At 62.0% G+C, this 25,911-nt stretch overlaps 1 protein-coding gene across 2 annotated transcripts; it reads right to left on the reverse strand.

The window, feature by feature from the left end:
• Positions 1–72: 72 nt before the first annotated feature.
• On the reverse strand, positions 73–25,911 carry B3GAT1 (beta-1,3-glucuronyltransferase 1). 2 transcript variants are annotated; one of them, XM_079930254.1, is made up of 8 exons: positions 18,663–18,817; positions 17,725–17,900; positions 8,995–9,087; positions 8,721–8,867; positions 4,729–5,237; positions 3,997–4,293; positions 3,131–3,231; positions 73–2,032 (listed from the first exon to the last, which is right to left on the reverse strand). In XM_079930254.1, the coding sequence occupies exons 3-7, from the start codon at positions 8,996–8,998 to the stop codon at positions 3,145–3,147; spliced, it is 1,044 nt and encodes a 347-aa protein (XP_079786380.1). In that variant the 5' UTR covers positions 8,999–9,087; positions 17,725–17,900; positions 18,663–18,817; the 3' UTR covers positions 73–2,032; positions 3,131–3,144. The 2 variants fall into 2 exon arrangements, with proteins under 2 accessions (XP_079786380.1, XP_079786381.1); XM_079930255.1 differs by lacking the exons at positions 17,725–17,900; positions 18,663–18,817 and adding an exon at positions 25,826–25,911.

The raw sequence follows: 25,911 nt of genomic DNA on the forward strand, positions 1-25,911 counted from the left end.
CAAGGCACCTGATAGTACAGGTTGGACGGTTAAATGAATGAGGAAAACTAAGACAGGGCTGAGGAGGATTAAGACTGTTAAAAACCGTATTTGACTTTTAATTTCAAAACAAATTAAATACAGTTAAATTAAAACAGACCCGATAGTGCAGCTTGGGGGCTCCACCTTCCCCGTCTCTGTCCTCCGGCCCCCACCCCACTCCTGTACAGGGGGGAGCAGGGAACACACTGCGTTTGGAAAACAAACTAGCCATGGACCCAGTTCTGATTCATAGCAAACTCATTCCCAGTGAAGGCGAAAGCTGCAGTCCATCGGGTTGTAATTATAAATAAACACACGTGCAGCTAAGAGAGGGTATTAGGTGAAAACAATAGAAACACCATCTGCCAAAGAAAAGAGGAGACCATGTTGTCGTTACCAAGTTTCCTGAAACGAGCCCTGGGTTCCGGGCCAAGGCGGCCCGAGCCCAGCCAAGCCGCCCCTGCGTTTGGGGCTGGTCCCGGCGAGTGAGGCAGAGTGGTTCCCTGCATGAGTTCACTCGCTCGACGGTGCCCGCCCTCGCCCACCCTCCCTTCCCCTGCCACCCAGGTGGTTCCCAGGTGGTTCTCAGGCAACCATGGGTGTGGGACGTCCTGCAGGTGGCTCAGGGCCCTCAGGGACATGAGCCCTCCCTCGAAGGTTTCGTGACTATGCTGAGGAGTTAAATCCACTTCAAAAACAGGCAGCCGATACTCCGTGAATGTTAGGTCGCTGGGCTGCGGCCCACTGCCCACCCACCCATGCACCCAGGAGTGGGCTCTCCATGGCCCGCAGACCCATCCCATGAGTCTAAGTGGAGTAGGGGCTATTAGCGGTTAAAAGTAAACACCTGTTCAGCGGGCTCAGGCCCTTCCTCTGCCTCCACAGGGGAGGAAAATTGTGCTTCCAACGCTCAGGAGTGTGAGTGGAGACCGGCGGAGGGCCGGCCCCGTCGGGAAGCCAGGGAGACAGGCACCTCTCCTCCTGGCTGAGGGCCGTACACGGTTCCTTGTCTGGGGCGGCTGGGCGGCCGGACATGAGGCCGGCTTGCTCTTCGCGCCCCCAGTTTAGGGAGAAGGGAGGTTTTACTTCCCACTCGGTGTGTAAATCGCATGATTTCCAAAGCAGTGTGGGCTCAGGTATCCTGCCCTCGGGGTCCAGATCATCTCTGCCCCCTTCCTTAAACCCCTCTGCTAATCCAGAGTCCCCCAGCCAGGGGCAGGGAGGAGCCCTGGGACCGCCCGGGCCCCTCCTCTCTCCTCCTGGCCCACCTGCTCCCTCGAGCCCCTGAGGCCTGTGGTTCTCATGGCTCTGGGTTGGGGGCTCCTGCTTCCCCAGTCTGAGCCCAGGCGAGGGGCCCGGAGCCCAGTGGGTGTTGGGGAGGTGCCGTGTGGTCTATACCCTGTGCTGGGTGGAGGGCCCACCTCCTTCCTTGCGCTGGGACAAGAGCCGGGGAGGGCGCTCTGCTCCCTCCACGAGGTTGAGGTATGGGGAGAGCAGCCCTCTGGCAGCCTGACTCCCCGCACACAGGGCTGGCTGCCTGCCGGGAGCACAGACAGCCTTACGCTCCGCAAGCAGGAGCCAGAAGAAAGCCGGCCGGAGGGGCTGCATCTCCTCGGAGCAGCTCGTTCCTGATGCCGGGGGTGGGGGCTGCTTGCCGTCTTTCGCAGTCCCTGGCCAGGTGTCCTGTGTGGTCGTGGGGCCTCGAGGGGGAGCTGGGGAGCCCTCTGCTGGACTGCTGGGGTCTTTCGCCCCCTCCCAGCCTGGCATCACTCCCGGGCTTGGGGCCCATGGTGTCTGCCCCGGCCGGCCCTGCCAGGGCAGATGGAACAGAACAACAGGTCTGGGGTTTCTGTGCTTTAGGGTCTCCGTCCTTTGTCCTGGCATCAGGCTGGTCTCTCTGAAGGCCCCAGAGTAGAAAGGAGGGTGACGGCGATTCCACAGGAGTCCGCCTTGGAGGGACCACCCGCGTGGGGAGCACAGGTGGCCAGGAGCAGGTCTGAGAAGGGGGCTCCTGTGACGGGGAGAAGAATGGGGGAGGCGTGAGGGAGCCGCTGGATCCTGGGCCCCTGAAGCGTCACCCAGGGGCTCCGCAGAACCCACCCCCGGGTCCCACTGAGAGGCCGGGAGCGGGAGGGGCAGGGAGTGATGCTCTGTCCCGACACAGTCTCAGTGGCAGCGACTGAGGTGATTTTCTAAGTTCAGGGGACAAGATAAGCAGACCCCCTGCGGTCCCCTGTGGGCAGGGCCATTGCCCAGGTGATACAGAGGCTTCAGCCTGACTCCAAGGCCAGAGGACAGAGGTGTGTCCCACTGTCTGAGCTCCCACCTCTGATGAGATCACAGAGAAGCTCATAGAAAATTCCTGGCTTTGCCAATCACCTGGCACAATTCACTTCAGCTTTACTCCACCTCATTCCTTTGCCTCTAAAACACAGATGGAGCCTGTGACCTACAGCAATACAGGGTTTTAACCAAATAAAGGGACTTCTCCGGAGGTCCAGTGGTTAGGACTCTGCGCTTCCACTGCAGGGGGCATAGGTTCGATCCCTGGTTGGAGAACTAAGATCCTGCATGCTGCGTGGCTTGGCCAAAAAGAATCAAACAAATAAAAATAGCAACACTTAGGCAGGACTTATTATGTGCCAGACTGTTCCTGGTGCCTCAACAACCCATTCTGCAGATGAAGAAACTGAGGCCTACAGAAAGAACGGTCAAACCGAGGAAAGTGGTAGCTTGGGAGTCAGGCGAGGCTCCTCGGTCCACGCTTTCACCAGGACGGAGGAGGCACCTGCAGGAGACAGAGCCTGGGCGGGTCCACACAGCAGCGCCTCATAAGGGGACCGGCTGGTGGCCAGGATAACAGTGGTGATGACAGGGAGCTGTCACCAGGCGGTGCCTGGAAGGTGAGGCCTTCCAAGCAGCTGGTGGAAGAACCACCCAGCCACGGGGGGAGGCTGGCTCCTGTCGACTTCAGCTATGCCTCCTCTACTCCACGGGGCATTTGCTCTGACCTTCACGATTAAAGACTAAGAGAAAAGTCTTGGCAGATTTACTCTGCATCCAAGCTTGGGTGGCCCGCCCAGTGCGTCACCTGCCTGCATCCCCCTACCTGTGTCCTGGGGCTCAGATCTCCACCATGGGGTCAGTGAAGCCTTTTTTCCCCTCGTTCACCAGCACCGGCTTCTCAGTCCGTGTGTGCCAGACCAGGATCTGTGTTCAGAGACGTGAGACCACATGGGGCAGGCCCCTGACCTCGCCCTCCCACCCCTGCCCCCTCTCCTTCTGCCCTTGTTCCAGCAAGATTTTCTCCATTGTTCTTTATTTCTACCTACGCCCTCATTCTTGCTTTTTGTACATAGGCTGCATTCAAAATATCTGTTGGAAACAGAAAGTCTACAGCTACAGAAAAGAGACAAACAGGTCTCAAGGTTTCCTCTTGCTTCTCATTCTCCCCTGCATTTCTTGATGGGTCCAGAGGGAGAGAGAGTTCCGGGACCTTCAGCTCAGCTAAGTGACAGCCCAGGCCCTGGCTGGAGAAGTCCAAACTTGAAGCAGCGTGTGTGTATATGTGTGTGTGTGTGTGTGCGCATGCATGAACATATGTGTACGTGTGCCTGTGTTGTGCATACGCACACCCATGTATGTTCCATGCATGCATGTGTGTATGCGTGCACATGCATATGTATGTGTGTGCCCGTGTCTGTGCATGTGTGTGCACACATGGAGGTGTGTCTGGCAGGAGGGTCGTGGAGCCCAGCTGCTTCGATGTGAGGGAGGGATTCAGTCCTGGGCTCTGTCTCGCCGGTCGCCCCTCACTGCTCCCCCACCTGCCATCACCGTGGCTCCTGAAGGGCGATAAGCTGCCGTCTTGGGAGGCTGTCTGGGTCCCTATTTCCTTTTCCCTGATCTAGAGGGAGGGCTTTGTGGGCTGGAGAAAGCTTGCATTGCAGCTGTCAGCTCTGCTGAGGGGCTTACCTTGGTGCAGTTGGCCGCCTTGGGCTCCAGGTCACCGAGGGTGACAAGTTCTCGCAGGAGGCTGCTTTCCTGGTAGCCTCCCTTCACGCCGCGGAGCTTGAAGTAGGCCTGGCTTCGCTGCAGAATGAGCCGCAGGTTGACCGCAAACCCCGCCATGTCTATTGCAAACGGCCGGTGGGGGTCGAACACAGTCTTCCAGCCGACCACCTTCCCGGCCCCATTGACCCTCGGGGCCTCGTACCGAAGGCCGCCGACGAAGGCTACGGGCCACACGGACACCCGCCTGGTGCTGCGCATCTACAGAAGGAGAAGGGTCAGGGCGCCTGGGCGGGGATGGGAGTCGGGGCACCCGGGCTGCTCGGGGTGGGCATCTTCGGAGGAGCACGCCTGGGCTGTGGGCAAGGCCACCCCTCCAACCAGCTGATACTCGCCTTGTCACGTGACCTTCCCTCTTTGTCCTTTGCTGCAAAACTTCTGTCTCCCCAATTTAGAGTCTGAAATGACTCCTTCCCTTCCCCCCACACTGTCGTGACTCCCAGACCCGGAGGACACTCAGAGAGTCGACAAGGAACCCCCTTTCCCTGTCCCCCCACTGGAAGCCCTCACGCAGACAGTGCCCGGAAGCCAGGGCTGCGGCCAAGGCCGATCTCCTCCCCCTTCGCCAGCCGGGGCTGAAGGCCGCGCCGGGTCCGCACCCTCCCCGGGCCCCATATACGTCCACGAATCGCGCACCTCCTCGAAAACCTCCAAGCTGTAGGTGTTGTCGTCGTCCGCGAAGTACACGACGCCGGGCTGGCTGGAGTTGCGCGGGAAGGTCTCACGCAGCCAGCGCAGGGCCAGGTTGCGCTGCATGGTGCCCCGCGGGATGCGCGGGTCGCGCGCGTCCCCGCGCAGCTTGTAGTTGCGCGGCGTCTCCACGTGCAGGTGCGTGTAGTTGAGGCCGGTGTCGCGCAGGAGGCGCGCGGTCAGCGGCGTGCGGCGCGGTGCGTCCTCCACCACCAGCCAGTGCAGGTTGGGCACGTGCAGCAGTGTGTTGGCCAAGCGCGTCAGCTCAGCCTTCTGTACTGGGCGGCTGTAGGTGGGCGTCACCACGTGGATGGTGGGCAGCGTGTCGGACCAGGGCGGGGGCCGCGTGTACACGTACTCGGTGCGCACCACCTCCACGATGTCGCGGTCGGACATGCAGTACTCCCTGGGGTCCACGCCGGGTGGCGCCTCGCGTCGGGGATCGCTGCCGTCATCTGCGGGTTGGAGGGGGGGCGGTGTGGGCAGCTCCGCAGCAAGTACCTCGGCCCCCCCCCCGCCCCATGCAGCTCTCCTCTGCTCCACCCGCGGGAACGTCAGCGCATCCCTGCCTGGGGCCCTGTGGGCTGAAGTTGGCGGTCAAGGCTGCTTGCCTGACATCCTCCCCTGGGTTCTGCTAGTTGTGACTCCCGAGATGACACAGAAATAACCTCTCCCTCCTTCTCGCATTTGACAGCTCTGTAGCTATTTGACGGCAACTGGCCAAATTCCAAGATTGCATCCGCGGTTCGGGTTTTATGTGACAAAGTGTCCTCTCCTTACCACCCTATACCCTTCACACCTGGCCAGAGCTGACTGCACTGCCTCGCACCGGCTGGGGCTGCAGAGCCCCGGGCACTGCCTCCCATGCCGGAGGGCAGCGTTAGTGCTGTCGTGGCTACAGCACACCGTGGACCCGGGAGTCTGCGGTTACCTCACCCCGATTTTTCACAAACCCTGGAGTCAAGCGGGGCTTACTGAATCTTGGTGCAGAGTATCTGATACTTAACTACTGCATTTTCTTCTAGGGTGTTGCCCATAGCTGGCAAGATAATTCTGAACCCTGTGCCTGTCGTCGCTGACTTTATTCTCACATTTGTGCAAAGGGGCAGAGGGTGGAGACCCATCTCAGCTCTTCTGGGGTTTGGTGTCTGTCTCCTAATCTGCACTTTCCGGTCACACTCTTTCAGCCACCTGGAACCCTACCTGCCCCACACCCAGCCATGTGTGCCCATGTGTCCCCAAGGACCCCAGGAGAGGCGTGTGTGAAACCTGGCAGAGGCCTGGCCTCTGTGACACACTCACAGGGATGAGAGCCCCTCTCTCCGGAAGGCACCCTGCGCCCGCTGGGGCGGCTCTAATGACCAAGCTCTCTCTTGCATCCTGGACATTCTCCCCATGGGCAAAGCCAGCAGTCCTCTCATGAGGGGAAATCAGCCTATGGGTATTCTTTTTTTTTTTTTTTTTTAAATGGTGTTGATTCATATCTTTTTAAAAAAATTTTTACTTTAAAAAATTTATTTATTTAGGCTGCGTTGGGTCTTTGTTGCTGGGCGCGGGCTTTCTCTGGTTGCAGTGAGCGGGGGCTACTCTTCATTGTGGTGCGTGGGCTTCTCATTGTGGTGGCTTCTCTTGTTGCATAGCATGGGCTCTAGGGTGCTCAGGCTTCACTAGTTGTGGCATGCGGGCTCAGTGGTTGTGGCTCGCGGGCTCTAGAGCGCAGGCTCAGTGGTTGTGGCGCACGGGCTTAGTTGCTCCGCGGCATGTGGGATCTTCCCGGACCAGGGCTGGAACCCATGTCCCCTGCATTGGCAGGCGGATTCGTAACCACTGCGCCACCAGGGAAGCCCCCACGGGTATGCTTTTTCTTAAAGAGTCCCTTCTCTCTGAGGTGTGTCTTCCTGTTTGAAAGGCTGTGGGCCCCTCACTGCTCTCACACCATCTCAGCAGGAGGTGGCAAGCGTCAGAGGACTGACCTAGGGATCTGAGTGCCTGGGCTCAGACCCTGTGCCACTCTGTACTAACCATACGGCCGTGAGCAGGGTGCTTGGCTTCTGGTGCCTCAGTTTTAGAAACTGCAAAATGGAGCCAATACCTGCATCTCCTTTATCGAGTTGCATGTGTTAAAGGGCTCGTAACTCTGCCCCGAGGCTCCCCATCCCTGGTAAGCGGCCCTGTTCCTCATGGCTTCTTGCAACTATGGAAAGGATGGCGTGAGTGGTTACCTGCAGGGGGTGAAGTGGGGTCCAGCCAGCTGCCGCCCCCTCCCTCCTTCCCATGGTTCTTGTTAGCCCGGGTGCTGGCGTGGGGTTGGACGCTGGGCACCGAGGGGCGGGGACACACGTGCTCCCGCCTCTCAGGGAGCTCCCAAAGGCCAACCAGACACCGACAACGAGACACACAGTGGTAGTGGGAGCCTGCGCCTGGGCCGTGGGTGCAGGGTCGGGAGACTAGCGCAGATGCAGGTAGCCAAGAGCACTTGCAGGAGGAGTTTTGGGTCAGACTGTGAAAGACAACAAGCTTGAGGAGAGCAGCTTCTGACCAGGGTATAAGTAAAGTTTAGTTTATCCTGCCGTGAGTAAAGTTTTGGAAACCAAGGCCCGGGAAGGACACTGAGAGTCCCCCCCCCCCCCCCCCCCCGCTGGTGGGTCTGTGCCCTGGTACATTCTCCGCGCCTATGACAGGGCTGGGTCAGGGCTTCTGCCGCCTTTGGGTCCTAAGGCCTCCCTAACTTCCTTTGCTGCTGCCTTCGTTCTGTCTGTCTTGGCTGCTCTGGGGAGAGTGGATGCCAGTTCCCTGTCCTCAGGCAGGAAGGGCAGTGCTGAGCGAAGCAGCCTGGTGTCTCTGACCCCAGAGCCCTGCCGAGAATGGAAGCCACGTGGTATTATGTCCCTTTACATGTGGTAAATGTAGTGATGTGCTGTTGGGTGACAACTCTAAAATGATAAGCGCCAGGGACTTCCCTGGCGGTCCAGGGGTTAGGGCTCGCACTTTCACTGCCAGGCCCCGGGTTCAATCCCTGGTCGGGGAACTAAGATCCCACAGGCCCAGCAGCATGGCCACAAAAAAAAAAAACAAAAAACAAAAGTAAGCACCAAGGAGAGGTGCTGGATTGGGAGGAGGACAGCTCCAGGTGCCCCCGCAGGCAGTGGGCACTTAGCCATCTCCAGCCTGGCCCTTCCTCACGGAAGCCTCAGGACCCACTGGGGCTGAGCAGGCCCCAATGTGTAACTGTGGAGCAGCCCAGCTTCAGACTGTGGCTCTTGGCCCTGCCTGCACCCGAATCATCGATTCCTAGCATCCCCCCACCCACCCCAGTCCTGTCAGCTTTCTCCCTGGGACGTGCCTGGGCACCTCTGTGTTTCATCAGGCTCCCCGGGCTCCCATGGGAGAAGGGATCGAACAGAGAGGGGGGGAGTGTGGGACTGGAGACTGGCCGTGAGGGGCAGGCGCGGGGGGATGCGCACGTGTACGGGTTTGGGGCATAGGGGGCCCTGGTGTGAGAGGGAAAAGCTCTGGGCTGGGAGCCAGATGAAGCCAGTTCTAACCCGGCTCCAGGGGACTTGCCTCTGTCCAGCCTATTTTCAGCAGGTGGCACTGGATCAGGGCTTCCTGATCAGGAAGAGAGGAGCGAACAACACACTCGCCCTGAATGGTTTTAAACAACGCAGGCCGGGAATCCTGGCCACCCACCCCTGAGCCCTCCCGGGTGCACGTCCTGGGAACAGGTGCAGAGTTGCCCCGTGAGTCTGTGCCTGTATGTGTGGCATCATCAGAGCCCCAAACGGGCCGAGACCCCCCCGCCCACGGGGGTACGGTCATCAGCCTGGCTCGTCCTCGGTTCCCCAGCTACCGAGCGGGTGAGAGTCAGGACTCCAGAAGCCCTGGCTGTGGTCACCCCATCAGCAAAGCCCGGCAGGTGGGGCCGGGCGGGGGCTCACCCTTGTGTGCGGTGAGCAGGGGCGCGATGGTGCTCTGGTGCCACACGGTGACCAGCAGCGTCCAAGGCAGCACGATGAGGAAAATCGCAAGGATGTCCCGTCTCTTCGGCATCTCCAAGGCTGGCTGGGCCCACAGCTCCTCGTTACCTGAGCGACGGCAGCGGACGGCGGCGAGCACAGGGGAGAAAAGAACAGGAATGGGCCGGGTGGGCCAGGCACGGGGCAGCGGGAAGCTGAATGCTGGCCAGCAGGCCTGACCACGCTCACAACCCACCCATTGCCGAAGCAGGTCTGCGGAGTCCGGCCCTACCGGAGTCTGGTGGGTGCTGCCTTCTGAGGTGGGTCAGGAACCCTGCGGGGTGGACACCTGCAAGAGAGAGCAAAGGTGGCGGCCAGAGACCTGGGCAGAACAGGTCCCCGCTGGCCGGCTCGGGACGCACAGCATCGTGTTTTCAGGGTGGAACCTGGCTTCTGCCAGTCCGTGGGGTGCGGCCAGCCTCTGTCCTCACAGGTGGCGGTGGGTGCTGTCCACTCAGGGTTCAGACACACCTGCCTGGGTTTAACCCCAACTCACTTCTGTGCCTCAGTTTTCTCATCTATGAAATGGGCGCCTTCAGCACCTACTTCCCAAGGCTTCTGGGAATTAAATGCGTTAACACCCGTGGAGCCCGTGGGCTGGCACCAGATGGACACAGCAAGCGCTCGGAACGAGTCAGCAGCTGTGATGGTCGCAGGCTTGTGCCCAGGTGGTTATTTCACAGCCTGGATTAAGGAGTGGACCCGGACACGATCTATTCTTGCGAAGCCCCCGCGGAGGTAGGGCGGAGGCCGGGCGCTGCAGCTGGGCGTCAGCCAGGAGACGTGCTCCCGGTGGGGCTGCCACGTCCCGGGGAGATGGCACTCAAATGGCAGCAGCAGGGGCTCCGGGAGCTCCAGGAGAGGTGCCCTGTGGGTAGAGTTCCCCTCTGGCCCGGCTGCCCACATGCCAGGAGACAGGCGCTCAGCCTCCGGACCGCCATGGAAACTGTCACATCCCAACGTTCACCTTCCTCCTCACTTCTGAGCTGAGTGCCGTGCAAGATGCAGCTGGGGTCCACAGGGGGAGGCGTGAGGGAGGACAGCCATGGGCGGCCCTGGCCTGTCCCAGTGTGTGGGCCACCCCAGTGCCCAGCACCGGCACACCGAGCCCCCGAGGCCGCTCGCTGCCCACCCAGCCCCCCGCAGACGCACATTCGTCTCCCGCAGAGCTGAGAGCCAGGGCTGAGCAGGATCTGGGCTCCCGTTTTGGAGGCAGTGCGTCCTCCTCCTTGCCTGGTCCTCTCTCTGCCAGCAGTCCCCACGCCTGGTGCAAGAACCATGTTGTCTTCCAGTGACAGGCACTGCGGTCTCCCGGGGTGGCCCCGCTGCCCCTGCCACCCCTGGCTCCACAGCCTCCTTGGAGTCAGATGGTGCACGGCCTGCCCCCCTGCCACCGGCGTTAAACGGTGCAGGCACAGAGCAGGGAATGATCCTGGGGTGCGAGCTGTCTCCTCCACACTCCTTGTCGTGGCCCGAGCAGGTGGGAGCCCAGAGTCCCACCCAGGATGCCTGTCTGCGTCTCCTGTGCTGCGTGAGCTCGTGCTACATCCCTGCCCAGCCCCTTCCCTGCTCCAAGGCCACAGGTAGGGCTGCGAAGGGCTGAGCTGGGGCCTCGGTTTGGCGGGGCTGTCTCAGGCCACGTGATGGGGGTCAGAGGCGCTTCCAGTAGGGCTGGCTGGGAGGTCTCCTCTGGTCCTGTGATCGCCTTGGAGCTTTTCCAGGCATCCTGGTCTTGGGGAGGCTCTGGTTCCGGCGGGGAAGCCATGGGGAGCTGGCCTGCCCTGGCACTCAGGCAGCTGCGCTGGGGCAGCCTCCAGCCTCCGGCACCTGCCCCTCCCTCGGCCGCCCGGGCTGCAGTTTGAGCAAAGAACAGCTGGTGGGGAGCATTTGTGGGGCCAGAGATGCACTTGACACTCCACGTTCAGTCTTCCCAACGCCTGGGCCGCAGGCGCTGCCCTCGACCCCTTCCACCTGGAGTTTGCAGAGGCCGTGAGGGTCCGCATCTTGTCCAAGTCACCGTCGGCATGCAGTGGGGCCAGACCTGAATCCGGGCCCTTTGGGTCTGAGCTGCATCAGGAGCTCGGGAAGGAGGGTCAGGCCCCAGAGCCCCTTCCGGGAGGCCCCCTGCAGGGCCCAGCACCCCCCTGGGGGGAGCAGGAGGGGTACCAGGAGAGGAGGGGGGGCCGTGGACGCCAGGGCCTTGGAGGGAGGCTCTGATCCCATCCGCTCTATCTGGTCAAAACTTCTATGAAAGGAAGGGGGTGGGGCGGGCAGAAAAGCTCTAAAAATAAACTTAGCCATAAACCCAGTTGTGCATTAATTACTCTGGAAGCCATTACGGCTTGCAAACCCCATAACTTTAATGGAGGCTATTATAAGCATAGCAGCAAAATCAGGGAGCGAATTACCAGGCGGTTATGAAGCAGAGCAGGGGGAGCCCCCAGCCTTGGAGAGCACCAGCTGGCCAGCAGGGGGCGGGTCTGAGGGAAATGGGGCCTGGGCTTGGGCGTCAGGGAGCAGAGGCCTGGGGGGACCTGGGCTGGGAGCAGCGGAAGCTACCCCAGACCCAGAGGCCCAAGTGTGAGACGGGGCTGCAAGGATGACCACTGGCCTCGGCCCACTTTTCCCGCCTGGCCCTGGAGGGGTGGCGGGCAGCCTGCCTCTGGTCCAGGCTCAAGCAGCCGCAGACCCAGGGCCGCCCTGGGCCCTCGGTGGCCACGGGCAGAGGAGTCAGTGCAAAGATGGAGGAGGGGCTCGGCCGCACCCGGAGCCAGGAGGAGGGGTGCGGCAGGGAGACTGCGGTGCTTGAAGCGAGGTCCTGCCGGCGAGAGCAAGGGTGGGGCCCGGTGTCCGCCGAGGCCAGGACTCCCCACCAGCCACCGCAGTTCATGTCCGTGACTGGCCCCCGCCGCCCAGCCCCTCAGCAAGTGCAGACGGGGGGCCTCGGCTGGACACAGACAAGGCTGCGCCGAGGGGCGTGTGAGGCCCATGGGACGGCACAGGGGACGTGAGGGGGCGGGACAGTGCTCTGGCTGCTGCCCCCGGGGCCCCTGCTTGTCCTCCTCGGCCTCCACCCTCATCTCCACACACAGGGCTGGACTGGGAGGTTCTTATGAAGTTTCAGTTCTGCCATTTTAGCACCTTGAAGTTAAGACAGGGCTCTGGCGGGAAAACGGGGTCGGGTGGCATTCAAGGCCAAAGTCAAAGCAAGAGGCCAGTGTAACAGCTGATTCATGGGCCAAGCAGCCCTGGAGACTGGCCACATCTGGGGAGACCTAGTTATAGGAATTTGCCTATGGGTTTTAGGGTGTCATGGGTTGTGAGAACCAGGGGGTGTCTGGGACCCAGATGGGGGGCTCCGATGTGTCCAAGGCTGGGCTGTAGCCGGGCAGGCTGGACAGGAGAGGCTGGGCCTGGGGAGGCAGGGCCAGGGCAAGGTTGGCTTCCAGGCTGGACGATTCCAAATGCATGGATAGGCTGCCTCCTGAGCTGCAGGATTCAGACGAAAACCTCACCCGCGTCCCAGTACCTGCGGAGGAGGCTGGTTTAATTCCATTCAGCAAATATTAGTTCAGCATCGGTGGTGGGCAAGGCCCTTCTGGATTCCCTGGACCACACGGCAGCAGGGAAAGGGGCTTCACACGGCTCCGTCCCATCCCTCAGGGAGGTGCTCCGGAGATAGCGTGTGCATGTGTGTGGCGGAGGTCAGTTTCACACAGACCACTCCAGCCCTCGCCTCTGGAGCAGGATAGGAGCCGTGGTGCCCATAAGCCCGGGACGGTGGCGGTCACAGGAGGCCGCGGGGTGAAGAGTCCTTCGAGGTGATGCGGACACTGCACGTGTCCCGACAACTGCACGATCAGCGGTCCTGTCCCCGACCACACGCTCTTCACTGGCCAGCGTGGCACTGCCCGCTTGGGAAGCAGGGCTGAGGACTGTCCTGGGAGTTCGCCACCCTCTGGGAGTTGCCCCGCTGGGCACACCGCCTTTGGCCTCAGCGACGACTTCTCGGAAGTGATCCAAGACCTTGGGACACTCGGTGAGGAACCTGCGCCGCATCCTTTAGAATTGTTATGTTTCCCACCAATCTTCACCTCATTTGGAGAACGTTTTCCCTAGACTCGCCTCACGGAATCTTCTGAGAGCATTCAGCTTAGTTTTCCTAGGAACGACACATTTCTTTCTTTCCAGCTCGTGTTTCTTGGTTTATGTCATATTCCGTGATGATGAGAACAAGCAGAAACTGTTGCAAACAGGCTGGGAACCAACATTATGGACACTTGGATCACTGACCGCCAGAGGGGACCCCCAGCCCCCTGAGGACATCAGTCCTGAGTCACTGGAGGAGAGGTGGTGAGGAGAGCACTGCCGTGCCCGGGAGGAAAGAAACGGGCCCAACACCGGGAGCCTGAGTCCCGCTGGGGCCGAGCAGATGTCAGGGCCCGGGTTATGGGGGGCCGGGTGGTGGTGTGAGAGGACGGGCGGGGGTGCCAGGGGCTGCAGGAAGCAGGACACGGGGAGGGGTTAACAGCAGACAGCAGGCGGGTGCAGTTAGGGCTCCAGTTCTACCCTCCAGCCCCAGACAGTGCCCGGGAGGGAGGCTGGACGCCGTCCCCGAGAACTGCAGGGGCCCTAATGGGATCAAGGGATTAGTATTGATCCTGCGGCCGCTGCTCAGGACAAGCCAGATGCCAGAGCTAATCAGCTACTGTCCAGTCAATCCACACTCCATTAACTGGCCCCAGGCCTCTCCTCCCTGGCCACTGCACCCACACCGGCTCCACGGGGGAGGGGGCAGGACACGGGGGCCTCTCCACCCACCATCTCTGTCCACTTCCTGCTCCTGTCCCCACCACCCGCAGGGGACTGGACACAGAGGGGTCCACAGCTCCTTCCACCCACGAGGAGGGCGTGATGCCCAGGAGGGCTCAGGGTTGGCCCTGCAGCTCACAGCCCTGCCCTGGGCAGGTGGGATTCATTTCTTCATAAAGCCGGTCCATTATCTCCACAGCAGCCTGTGGGGCAGGCAGGGAGGTTTCATACCCATTGTACACGCGAGGAAACCGAGGCTTGGAAGGGCCCAAGGTCCTGGAGTCAGCGGAGCTGCTCACATCCAGGTGCCCCATGCACAATGCCCCCTGCCTGCAGGCCGGCCCCCCTAGGGCCACCCCAGGAAGGGGCTCCCCAGCGGGCTTTCACGGTGGGGGCTGAGAAGGAGGGGTTCTCGCCAGGAGGCCAGGCCCCGCTGGGGCAGAAGGACGTCGGCTCGGCTCGGGCAGAACAGCTGTGGGTTTCTTTCGCCCGAGAGTCAGGAAACACAGCTCATCGGTCGTCTGTCTGAGGTGGCTCCCTCGTTTTCTTTCTTGGTTTTTCAGATATAGCCTTGGGATCAGGTTTGGATTCTTAGTAAAGAGTGAAAATGGGGGTCTGGTCTGCATGGTCCCCCCTGCATCACTGCAGGAATTTGAATGGAACAAGCTATCAGCACCCGTGGGTTTACTGGAGTTCCCAAATCAGCGGCGTGGTCTTTGGGCAGAAGGGCGTCCACTCGTCCCACAGCCTCCCTGCAGGAGGGCTTCACCTCGGGGGTTTCCTGCTGCTGCTCTGGGCTGGGCCCGGAGCACACGGGTGACCCGCGGCTTGGCTCAAGGTGGGGACAGCGACCAGAGGGACACAGACCGGATGGAGAACTGCACCGTCTGACAGTGGCCGGCTGGGCCGAACGCCCCCTGTGAAGAGCCACCACGCAGAGGGTCTTGGGGTGGCCGTGCAGGGCTGGGCGGGGAGGGCACCCAGCAGCGAGGTGCTGACGGGAGCCCTGGGCAGGCGGGCAGAGAGTGGCACGGCCGCGGTCCTCCCCTGGTGGTGGGGGGGCAGTGAGGGCAGGCCCGGCTCTGCCATCTGTGGACTGGGGAGCGGCCCCTGCATGGAGTCCAGCTTCTGGCCCTCGGCTTGGGGGAGGCTTGGTCTTGGCAGGAGCTGCCTCCCCGACCCCCTCTTCCCCCTTCCTCCCTGTATCTCTGTCCCTGCCCCCTTTTGGCAACCACGCCAGCTTTTAAGAGAACGTCACTGTCCCCAAGACAAGCACCCCTGTGTTCTCCCGCGGCCGACCTGTGGTCACGTGCTTACAGCTCTAACCACCCAGTTCTCTTCCATCTCCACCTTCCGTGGGTCAGGAGCCCAGCCGATGTGCGGGGTCCCCTGCGCAGGGGCTCCTGGAGGGCTGAACAGGCGCGCTTGCTTCCACGCCCGGGGTTGGGGGGCGGCAGAGGCCACTGCCCCAAAGTCACAGGACCGTGGGCGGCACTGCCCTCGGCTCCCTGCCCCGTGTCCTCGGCCAACACGGTCACCCACGCCCTGGGACAGCAGGGAGGGCACCCGGGGCAAGTCTGCCGCCGGGACGCGTCCTCCAGGACACTGTGAGACCGCAGGAGGGACAGCCCATCACCTTGACCACGTTCTCCTGGTCACAGGCGTGTCCACACTGAAGGCGTGGACAGCGGGCGTCAGAGGTCACGGGGACACCTTAGGGCCTGTCCAGCACAGCAGGGAGGCCAGGTCACTTCCCGACCCCAGCTCCCGTCTGGCCACGCAGCCGGCACACCCGAGGAGCTCCCCGTGGCCTCCCCCTCCCCCTGCCCGCTCTGGTCTCAGTCTCCTCCTCCAGCCTGGAGCTGTTCTGTGTCTGGAATGTTCCATGGACACCTTAAACACAAAAGAGACCCCACCGTCGTCTTCCTCCCAGAGCAGCTCCATCTTCCTCCTCGTCTCGGCGGCCAGCACAGAAACCCCGGGCCGTTCCCACTGCTCCCCGCATCCGCCGGGCCGTGCCCGGATGCTGGTCCAGGCCTGCTCTTTCCTCCACGGCCTCCCATCGAGATCTGTCTGCACAGCCCACCTCACTGCCTGGCCCGCCCCCCTGACGTGCCCTCCCCAAGACCTCCTGAGTCCCCCTCCGTGGCATCTGAGGCGCTCGGCTGTGCTGCCTCACCCCCCACTAACTGCATCCTCTCTGCTTCCCTTCCATCTCCTGCCACCACCGTCCCTGACCCCACGTCCAGCCCGGCGCCTTCCCTCCCTGCAGCGCTCGTGAGAGCTCTGGACACTGGCAGACCTGCCTTGGTCCATCGGACGGTAACTCCCCTCCCACCCCGAGGTCTGGGCCAGCCCCAAGGCCGAGTCCAGAGACCCAAAAAGCAAGCCAGCCCGACCCTCACGGCCAGCATCCCCTCATGTCCTTCCTCCCTGTGGCCTCTGACCCCCGCTGCCCCCTTTGCCAGGCCTCTGCCATGGCCCAGCGTGGGGGCCTGTGTGTCCCTGGGCCCGCTGGCTGCCACGGGGTCCTTGCCCTGTGGAGCCCCGAGTACCAGCTTCGTCACTGTGCCCCCACCCCCTGCCCGCTTGACTCCACCCGACTGGCCCGACGGCAGCGGCCGCGGCACCTGCTCTCCCTCCTCCTGGACGTGGAACTTGTAGTTTCACTCAGGAGTGTGGCTGGGGCCGAGTCCATGCTGCGAGCTCCACGGGGCCACCCTCTCTGGGTGACGTCACAGGGCTGCCCGTTCACGGCTTCACACACGTGTGCATGCATGTGTGCTCGTGGCCAGCACCCTATCTGAATGAGTGCACACGTATCTGTGGGCCCACGCGTGGGTCTCCAGTCAGCCAAAGATGAGCTCTCGAGCTGACCCAGGTGGGCTTCTTTGTGCCCGCAGCACGATCCCGGGGAGCAGAGGGCTCCACTCGCGGCTCCTGGGACCGTCTCCCTGCCCCCCGGCCTGCCCCCCGTCCTCCCGTGCCACAGCTAAGCGGCACCGGCAGGTAGGCCGCCCTGGCACAGGCCGAGGCCCCGCCCGATTCCAACACGGTCACAGCAAACGCCCTGGACTGAACACGCCAACCTTTCCCGCCAGCGCCCAGCTTGCTGCGTCGCCCAGCATCCTGTGAGGGGTGGGGCAGCTTGGGACACAGTGACACCCACCGGATCAGGCCAGTGCCTGTGGGGGCAGGAGCCGAGGGCTCCGCAGATTCTGATACGAGACAGACGGCGGGGCTGGCGCACCGGACGAGCAAAGCCAACAGCTTCTAGTGGACCAGGGCGGCAAGAGCCACCGGGCGGCTGGGCGGGCCTCCCCTCCTGACCGGCCGCCAGCATGGGTGGGAGCGGTGCGCTCCCTGCCGAGGCTGAGGACACCAGAGCTCAGAAGACGGTGGGGCCCTTGCACCCTGGGCTCCGGGAGCTGGGGTGGTGCAACCGGGTCTCCTTGACCCCCCTCCACTGGGGAGGCCCAGGGAGGCTGAGAAGGGCCCAGGGCTGCACTGCCTGGGGGGTATGGAGTGCTGGCTGCAAGGACGGTCCACAGCGTGGAGCCTGGCACAGGTCCTGGGGACCCTGGCTGGCCAGTGAGCAGGGCATGTGGTCTCAGCAAGGCCAGGGGACCAGAACTAAGCAGGCTGGGTAACCTGGAGGTTCTGGCCCTGGAACTGAGGGTGTGACGCCCGGCTGGGCCAGGACGGCTGTGCAGGGCCGTGGGCGAGGCTGGGATTCGGATGCCCTGGAGGGGTGTGAGCGGCCGAAGGCAGTCTGTCCCCACTGCACCGTCCCCTGCCCCCGGGCTGTGCAGCCTCCATTTCCTCTGGTGCTGATGGCGAGCGGTTTGGGGTGGGGTGCTGACCGGGGGAGACCACCTGGAGCTCTGCGCCCCCGGCCATATCCCTCCCCCTTCGCAAGCTTTCCCAGGCCTGAGCATTCAGCGTCCACACAGCGAACGGCCAGCCCGCATCCTGCGAGAGCTTGTCGGTTTTTGTGTCTGTCCGCAGCCCCCAAGCCACGGACTCCTCTGGATCCACCCCAGGCCTGGGCCAGACACGGAGCAGGGGCTGCACCAGTGTCCCTGCGACTGAGTCCCTTCTCGGCGACTCTTACCAGGCCACTCTGCGATCAAATGAGGCGTCCATGGAAAACACTATCACGGCGCCTGGCCCACAGGGAGCACCACGAATGCTGGGCGACGTCAACTGTAATAGAAATTATAGCAGCAACCATGTTGTTTGAATCCAGCCGAGTCCAAGTGTCTGGAAGAGAAAGGGAAGCCAGGGCACCTCAGCTCCCCCCGGGTCAGCACTGACCGGCCTCTGGGCAGTTCTTCTAGCAGATTCCTCCCTCCCAAGGACAAGGCTGTGCTGAGGAGGGTGGTCCATGGGGCGTGGGCTCCGCGGCGGTGTGATGAGCGGGATGTCCGGGCTCCTGGCCGTGGGCTGCCTGCCGTGGGCTCACGCAGCTCCCTGGGTGGGCACCGCTTTTCTGTTCCTCTTTTACACATTTGGAAACTGAGCTGGGCCTGCCCTGGTGTTGGGACACCTTCCTGTCCCCCCGCATTAGTCCTGTGTCCCTGCCCAACCTCCAAGATTCGCACCCAGGGCAGGACCGGGGATTTCGGAAGGTCAGGGGTCCCCCGTCCCTCCTCCTGTCTCCAGAGCTGTCAGAGCTGCGGTTCTCCTCCTTCGGGCTGAGCTTGGGGGTGTGGGACCATCGACCCCGAGCTGCCCGTTTCATGCCCTTTCCCCCTGGAAGCAGGTGAGGGCTCCCGGAAAGCTGCTCTCACCACCTCTGTTTCCTGTTACTCCTGCCGGGTCCCTCGTCCCCCCACCCCTGCGTGTCAGTTGCTCCCACTGCCTGATGAGAGACAGTTCAGGGAAAGTGTTGCAGGAGGTGCAGGGGGTCCAGCCCAAGAAGGCCTGTGAGCCCGAGTGGGCAGCACGTGCTCCCCCTGAGAGGCATGACGGATGGAGGGTCCCTAAGCTCGGCCCCCAGACGGTAGATCCCGCCGACACTCTGTCTGTTTTACAGGCCGTGCACTATACAGCCGGCAGCAGGGCAGCACGACGGCTGAGACGGGGCTGAGCACCGCGGAGCTGCGTGCAGAGGGGCTGGCCCTGCACACAGGGCTCCTGGGTCAGCAGGGCTCCCGGCCCAGGGACAGGCTCTGCGAGGAAGGGTCCCGGGTGGGGTTCTGGAGGGAGCAGGGCAGGCGACCCCACCTGGTGCCTCTGCCTGGCATGCTCTTCCCTGGCCGGGCTCCTGCCCCACCTCTGGGCTGGCCAGGCACACCCTCCTGGGGACGGTCATGAGGGCTGGGCTCTAGGGACACGCGTTTAGTACTGGACAGGCGGGGGAAAGCAGGGCTCCATCCTCCCTGCTCCTCATGGCACCTGGTACTCAGAGCACAGAGGCGTCTGCAGCCTCCCGGAGGGAAGGGCAGTGGGGAGACACCACTGTTGACCACTTCTGCCCCACAGTCTGGCATCAAGTGACCCGCCAGCCTGATGACCAGGCAGACAAAACACATCCACACGGTGCGATCCAGCCCGAGCGAGGACGAAGCCCTGACCCCTGCTCCGACGTGATGACCCTGGAGGACGCTGCACTCAGGGAGGGGCAGGCGCAGCCCGGCTAAGCCCATGTGACCCACTTACAGAGGCGGGTAAGTGGTCAGACTCACAGGGACAGAAAGCAGAAGGGTGGCTGTCAGGGCTGGCGGCGGGGGGTTGAAAGGGTACAGAGTTTCCAGTTTGCAAGATGAAAAAGTTCTTTAAGCAGTTATCCCTGCTTAGAGACAAGACATGAGGGGCACAGAGCGGTTAGGCGATGGCCCAAGCCACACAGCTGTGCATGGCAGAGCCAGGATGTGAGTCCAGCAGCCCACGCTCTCAGCGCCTCACTAAACCAGCTTTGCAAGATGGAGATGGATGGTGGCATGACACCGCGAACGTACTTAATGCCAGTAAGCACTTAAAAGCGGTTAAGATGGTACATTTTCATTTTACTTTACGTGTTGTTTTTTTTTTTTTAACTACAGAAACGAATCTGTCAACCAGAAGTTCTGGTTAGATGGGTCAGCAATGACCCATCCAGACACCAGGGGGGCATAAGAGGGCTTTCCTTGCAGCGGGGCTGGGTGGGCACCTGTGTGTGGTCCCAGTGCGTGGCCCTCCTGCTGGCTGTCACTTGGGAGCGTTACCGTGAGGAAACATGCACAGGGCACGCCTGGGGGACGCAACCCCAGGGGTTCCAGATGAGCTGCTAGGAGTGAGCAAGACGTGGCCGGAGGATGGAATGCACACACACACACACGTGCACTCACACGCATGCAGGCATGCACACGCTGGAACACACAGGCACGCACACGCAAGGCAGCCTGCTGGGTCTCCAGCCTTGGGTGTGGGGAGGGGTGGAGGCTGGAATGCTGGTTCTCGGAGGGAGATTTACAGGAGGGAGAGGAAGTTAATATCGGCAGGTGATGAGTTAGGTGAGTAATGCTTCGGCTTTAGTTCAGAAGCTTTCTGAGGGAAAAAGAAAAGCACCTGCTCAGAGGCAGTACGGCAACCCAAGCAGAGCCGCCTGGGAGCAGAGCGGGCCCGGGGCCCAACGGGCAGCCCCGCTGTGAGCCGGTCCGTCCTTCTGCTCCGTGCTGTGCAGGGAGGGCTTCCCCGGAGGCCTGGTGTGGCCACTCCACTGGCCGCACCTTCCAGTAACTGGGCCTCCAGGGATGCGGCCTGACACCCCAAGTCCACTCTGACCTCCAAGGGCATCGGGTCAGTGACGGGGGAGGGGGCTGAGGACGAGCCTGGATTTCCTCAGGCTGCAGAGGCCGCCCGGGGGACCCCAATCAGCTAATGGGGACCCAGGGCTTCGGGATTGGGCTGAGTGGAGCTGGGAGCCCCCAGAACCGGTCTCGAGCCAGCGAGGGCCCCGATGGCTCACCCAGCCTGAGGATTTCCAGGCTGACCTCGCCCCTCTGGTCAGAGTGTGCAAGCACATACCACACAGGCTGATGATTCACGGGTTTAATCAAGGTTTCCAGGGTATTTTTAATGCGTTGCCTGTGGCCTGAACCAGCTGACCTTCCCTGGGGCCCTGTCAGGATAGTTTAGCTGGGTCCTCCTGGGCCAGCTATCATGGGAGGAGAGCGAAGGCCTGTGCCGGCTGGTGGGGGAAAGGAGCCCGGCTCTCAGGCTGGGTCTCTTACCCCGAGCCTGGGGGGCTGCTCCTGTGGTCCTGCTGCCTGTCTCTGTCCTGCCTGTCTCTGTCCACAGGGGACCTGAGAGAGGGAGGGGTGGGCATTGGGAGACTCAGGTCACAGTCTGGGACAAGGCACTAAAGTGCTGTGTGACCTGAAACAGGAGTGGACCCTCCCTGGGCACCGGCTTCCTTATCTGCAGAAAGAAGGAAGCACCTACAGCCACAGAATCCTAATCCCAGGCCAGGCCGTCTGCTGGCCTCAGCGCTAGTCCATGGCTGCGGATGCGAATTCCTGCTCCCAGATCCGTTCCCTCTTCCCTTTGCCTTCTCGGCTGGTGGGCTCCCCACTCCTGCCTCCTGCTCCTGGGGCGTCCGTCATGGAGAGCTTACCAAGGGAAGCGGCGTAATCGCGGTGGGAAATGTTCACATGCTTCATGCTCCTTTCATTTCAGATGAGGAGATAGAGGCTCCTGAGATTCTGTCACCCAGAGAGCGGCCGACACAGCTGGGCCTGGAACCGGGCTCAGCCAGCTGACCGCTAATCCCGTCTGGCCCAGGGCCCCTCTCGCTCCGCTGGACCTTAGGTCCAGGGCTGGGAGCCCAGGCAGAGACCTCACGTCCCCACCGAGATGCTGGCGGAGGCCGGAACCCCATTTGCTCCTTTTACCTTGAACACACGGGGGCTAAGGAAATGCTCTTTGGTGGGAGGTGCGTCTGCTTCCCTGGGGATCTGGCAGTGTTCATCTGCAAAGGCAGACACACACCCCACCTCATTTTCTGTCCCCGGAGAGTGGTGCAGGGCTTATTAGCCGGCCACGCCCCCATCACAGGGGAGGAAACCGAGACTCAGGGTGGCTGGGAGACGGAAGCAAGGCCACACGCTGGGCCCCTCGGCACGCCTGGCACCAAGTAGGCTGTTCCCTAAGTGTCTGTTAGGTGAAATCTTAACTAAATGAGTAATAAAAAAAAATTGCTAAGCAAAGCACTCCTCACGTTCTAAGTGAGTAACATGATTAACTGTAATCCTCATTCCTGCCTCACAAACATCCTGTTATCCCTGCTTAGAGACAAGACATGAGGGGCACAGAGAGGTTAGGCGATGGCCCAAGCCACACGGCTGTGCGTGGCAGAGCTGGGGTGTGAGTCCAGCAGCCCACGCTCTCAGCGCCTCACTAAACCAGCTGTGTAGAGCCCGGAACAACACTTGCCAGGAGAACTTGGGGACGCTGGGCACATCTTACGTGCACCCACGCCATCCAGTATGGTGGCCACAGGACACGTGTGCTACTGCGCTCTTGAAATGTGGCTGGTGTGGCTGCGGGATGCCACCAGGGAGGGAGAGCAGCCGCCCCACGTCCAGTGTTGGGCTCTAAGGCTTCTGAGCGCTGGTTAAATGAACAGCCCAGAGTCCTGAGCCTAAAGACACTCATGGCCTCCGAGGACAGATTGTTCAACTACTTCACGCAGAAGGAAGCAAGACGGGAGAGGAGTGAGGGGGAGGTGACCGCATGCGCCCAGGCTTGCATGGGGGTCAGCAAGGACCCGCAGACCGGGTCCCCTCCTAATACCCACAGCCCTGCCCTCTGGTCTCTGCTCCCCCTGCTTCCCTCCCCCCTCCTCATGAAGCAATAATAACGGCTCACGTCTTCTACCTGTAGGGCAGGAGAAACCCTGCTGACAGCTCTAATACTGCAGGCAAGGCTCATCGCCAATCCAGCCAACTCTTGGAGGTCCAGACTGAGACTCCCCACTTTTGGGCTTATCGGTGGCAAAGCCCTAATCCCTGCCAGGCGCTTGGCTGGAAGGCCGCTGTCCCGCTGTCAGCTGGTGTGCTCAGGGAGTACAGATTCATTTTAATATTGGCTGAAGCTAAACCTCATTAGAAAAGTAAATTTGCTGTAGCTGCGGAAAAAAAAAAAAGCAACCCACACAGTCCTTCCTCCTAAAGCTAAACCGGAAACCTGATTTGATTTTGGATTGTTTGACGCTTTACATCCCCAGCACTGGCCCAGAGCCTGGAACACAGTAGGTGCTCAGTGAATGTGTGTGGAAGGGGGCTTTTGAGCGACTTCCGCCCACTCTGCCAGCTTCTAGCACGGATACCAAGAGGCCACCGGCCTGGGGTTCTCGTCAGTTGTGTGGATTTTTGGGGACAACCACTGTCTGAGACGTGCAGTGACCACACTGACCACCAGTTAGACACGGGACCCATGTTGCTGCCATTCGGCAAGGAGACACCAAGCATGTCTCGATGCAGAGGCATGGCAGGGGCTGGACAAGCCCCAGAGTCCGGAGGCGTGGGAGTCTGAGGGGAGAGCCCGCAACAAGGCCAATGTGACCGGCCCCAGAGTGGGCCAGAGAATTGCTACTCCAAATTCTAGAGCCATCCAGACCCCAGAAGAAGGTGGGGGGAGGTGAACGCAATGCAGATGTTACAGTAACATCCACCGAGCACTTCACCTACAAACAGCCTGGTGGGAGAGGCTCCTGGATTTATGGGCCTTTGGGAAACCAGGGCTTACAGGGCTCCGCTTTTCCCGAAGTCCACCCAGCTGGTCACAGAGGGGCTGAGGCTGCCTCGGCCTGGCCAAGCCTGTGCCCTGCACGGCACTACCTCCCTGCCCCCCACCCCACGCTCTCAGCAGGGTCCCCAAAGGCCTTCTGGCCTGGAGGTGCAGGAAGGAGGTTTTCCTTTTCCTTCTCCCCAGGTGCTGGATCCCCCAGAGTCCACTGTACCCCGGGGCCGGGAAGGGTGTGGGGCAGGCACCAAGAGATGGGTCTCCCTGAGAGTCCCAGATCTCACAGCCTGTCCCCCTTCTGCCTGAGGACCTCCCTCTGAACCCCACATTCATCCGAGCCTCGGGAAGAGCCCTCCTCAGTAGGCCGTCCCCCCTGCTCCACGGAGGGCCTCCTGCCCTGGCTGATGGCTGCCGGGGGGGGACATCCTGGAAGGAGGCCCGAGGCTGGCCCACCCGTGCCCCTGGGCCCCCGTCATCCGTGCCTCCGTCTTTGTCTGCTGTCTCTCGCACGCTTCCCTGCCTGCCTCAGGCTCTCAGATTCTCTCTCTTCCCCAGCCCTGCCCCTCTCCCCCTTCAGTTCTCAGCAGAGGGGAGTGCTCAGGCCTCTCCACCCCAGCTCAGGCCCTCCTCCGGCCAAAGCTGAACCAACACGCTCCCTGATCCTAGAGCCTGGCTCGGGGCAGCTCACCCTGCCGAACCCGCCACGCTTGCAACGCTCCTGCCCTGCCTCATACGCCGTGCCACGACCAGACAGGTACAGCCGCCCGGGGCCCCTCACCCCTCGCCCTTCAAAACTACGGTGGGAAAATGCAGGTCCGTCCAGAGGCCCGATGCTGGGGACAGGGCAGGCCCCACCGGCATCTTCCTCTGGAGCCCCCGGTCTCTGCCTGTCCCCATGCTTCAGGTGGACGGTCAGTGCCTGCTGGTCCAGAAACCTCTGTGCACGTACTCAACCCAGCACCTGTGAGCCTCCAACAGCGCGAACAAGGAGGGATCCCCCAGCATCTGCGGGTCAGGTACAGAAACGTGCACAGCAAGCCACTCGGCGCCGGTGCTGAATGGGGCACAAATCCATCAACCCTCCCTGTTCCATAACCGGGGCAAGCCTTCCCGCTCCCATCCAAAGGGGCACAGGGGAGTGCATGCAGCTCCAGAAACTTTGGGGGTGATGGGCATGGACTGGGCACAATGGATAGTCTCTTTGAAGGTCTCACGGGGAAGGGTCTTTGTTCCAAACAAAGGAAGGGGGGGACTTGACGTTTGGCCCAGTACGGGCAGTAGCCGTCACCAGCTAAGCAGGTTTGGGAGGAAATGTCTCAATCTCTGTGGTGAGGGACAGAAGGCAAATCTCAGAGGACCCTGGAGCCACCGTCCTGTGAAGCCACGCGCCCCACGACGCCAGTAACTTACGCAGCTGCGCCCCGTTTCCACACAACCACCCTGGAGGTACCACAGGCTCTGTACTGGGACATCCGTGCCCAGTCCTTTGAACTGGTACATGTTGCACAGCCCAAGCTCCCGATGGGTACCCCACCCAGACTGGTACCCACGCAGGTAGGGCTGTCCCCACCAGCCTGGGGCGACCAGCCGTCCGCAAGGCTGGCTTCAGCGTCCAGTGCAGAGAGCTCCCCGGAGCCCCTGAGACCCAGTTTCTACAAGAATCCAGGCAAAGGGTGCCCAGCTGAGACTAGGCCCGGCCAGGGGAGGTCGGGGCAGGGGGGCCGGTTGGGGCCTTGTTTATGCATCTGTGTCTGGGTGGGTGCGGTCTCTCCGACCTCAGCTGCTGGGTCCTGGGCTGTCCCCAGGCACAGTTAGATCCCTGGCCTCCTACTCCAGTCTCTCCTGCCTCACCTCTCTGTTCCTTCTCAGAAGTTGCGGGCTCTGGCTTGGGAGGGACTAGGACCCCAGGCCGGAGCCCGGCGGCGGAGGGTGGGTGGTGAACTTGGTCGTGCCTCCCCCGCCCCCTGCACTGTACGTCCTAAGGACGCTGGGTCCTCTCAGCACCGCTCAGCCCCTCAGCCTCCCGGCAGAGCTTCAGAGACTTAACTTGCCAGTGGCTGGAGCCTCAGAGCTTGGGGACGACGCTGGGGAGCCGCTGCGGCGGGTGCTGGCCCCCGGCTCCCGGCCACCGGGAACCACCTGCTGAGGTGGGGAGGGAGGAACCAGCGAGCTAAGAGCCCGGCCGGTTGTTGGAAACTGCCGAGAACCAGCTTCCCCTTCCCGCCGGCCCGAGGAGGGCAGGCATCGCCCAGGTTTGGTTTCGCAGCCCCTCGGCGGCGGCAGCGCCTTCCGCCCCGGCCGGGTCCTCAGCTGGCTCTCCAGCCGCCCCACTGCACGCACAGCCATACACGCGCGCGCGCGCACACACACACACACACACACACACACACACACACGGGCGCGCGCATACGCGCTCGGGTGGACATGGCGCGGGGACCGATGCGGAAGCATAAAGGGGCTCTGTGCGCGGCAGCGGGGGCACTGACCTGCGGCGGCGAGTCCGGATCGTCCCCGGCGCGCTCCATCGCGGTGGCGGCCCCTACGCGCCGGCCCCGGCGCCCCCAGGCTGTTG

The sequence above is a fragment of the Stenella coeruleoalba genome (assembly GCF_951394435.1).
Source record: "Stenella coeruleoalba genome assembly, chromosome: 8".
NCBI classification, from domain to species: domain Eukaryota; kingdom Metazoa; phylum Chordata; class Mammalia; order Artiodactyla; family Delphinidae; genus Stenella; species Stenella coeruleoalba.

What these genes read in the sequence shown, in the direction of transcription:
- B3GAT1 (XM_079930255.1), bottom strand. An exon ending in CCTGCTCACCGCACACAAGG is followed by an intron (nt 5,238 to 8,720) that starts GTGAGCCCCCGC and finishes TCCAACCCGCAG; the next exon opens with ATGACGGCAGCGATCCCCGA. An exon ending in GCTTGGAGGTTTTCGAGGAG is followed by an intron (nt 4,294 to 4,728) that starts GTGCGCGATTCG and finishes CTCCTTCTGTAG; the next exon opens with ATGCGCAGCACCAGGCGGGT.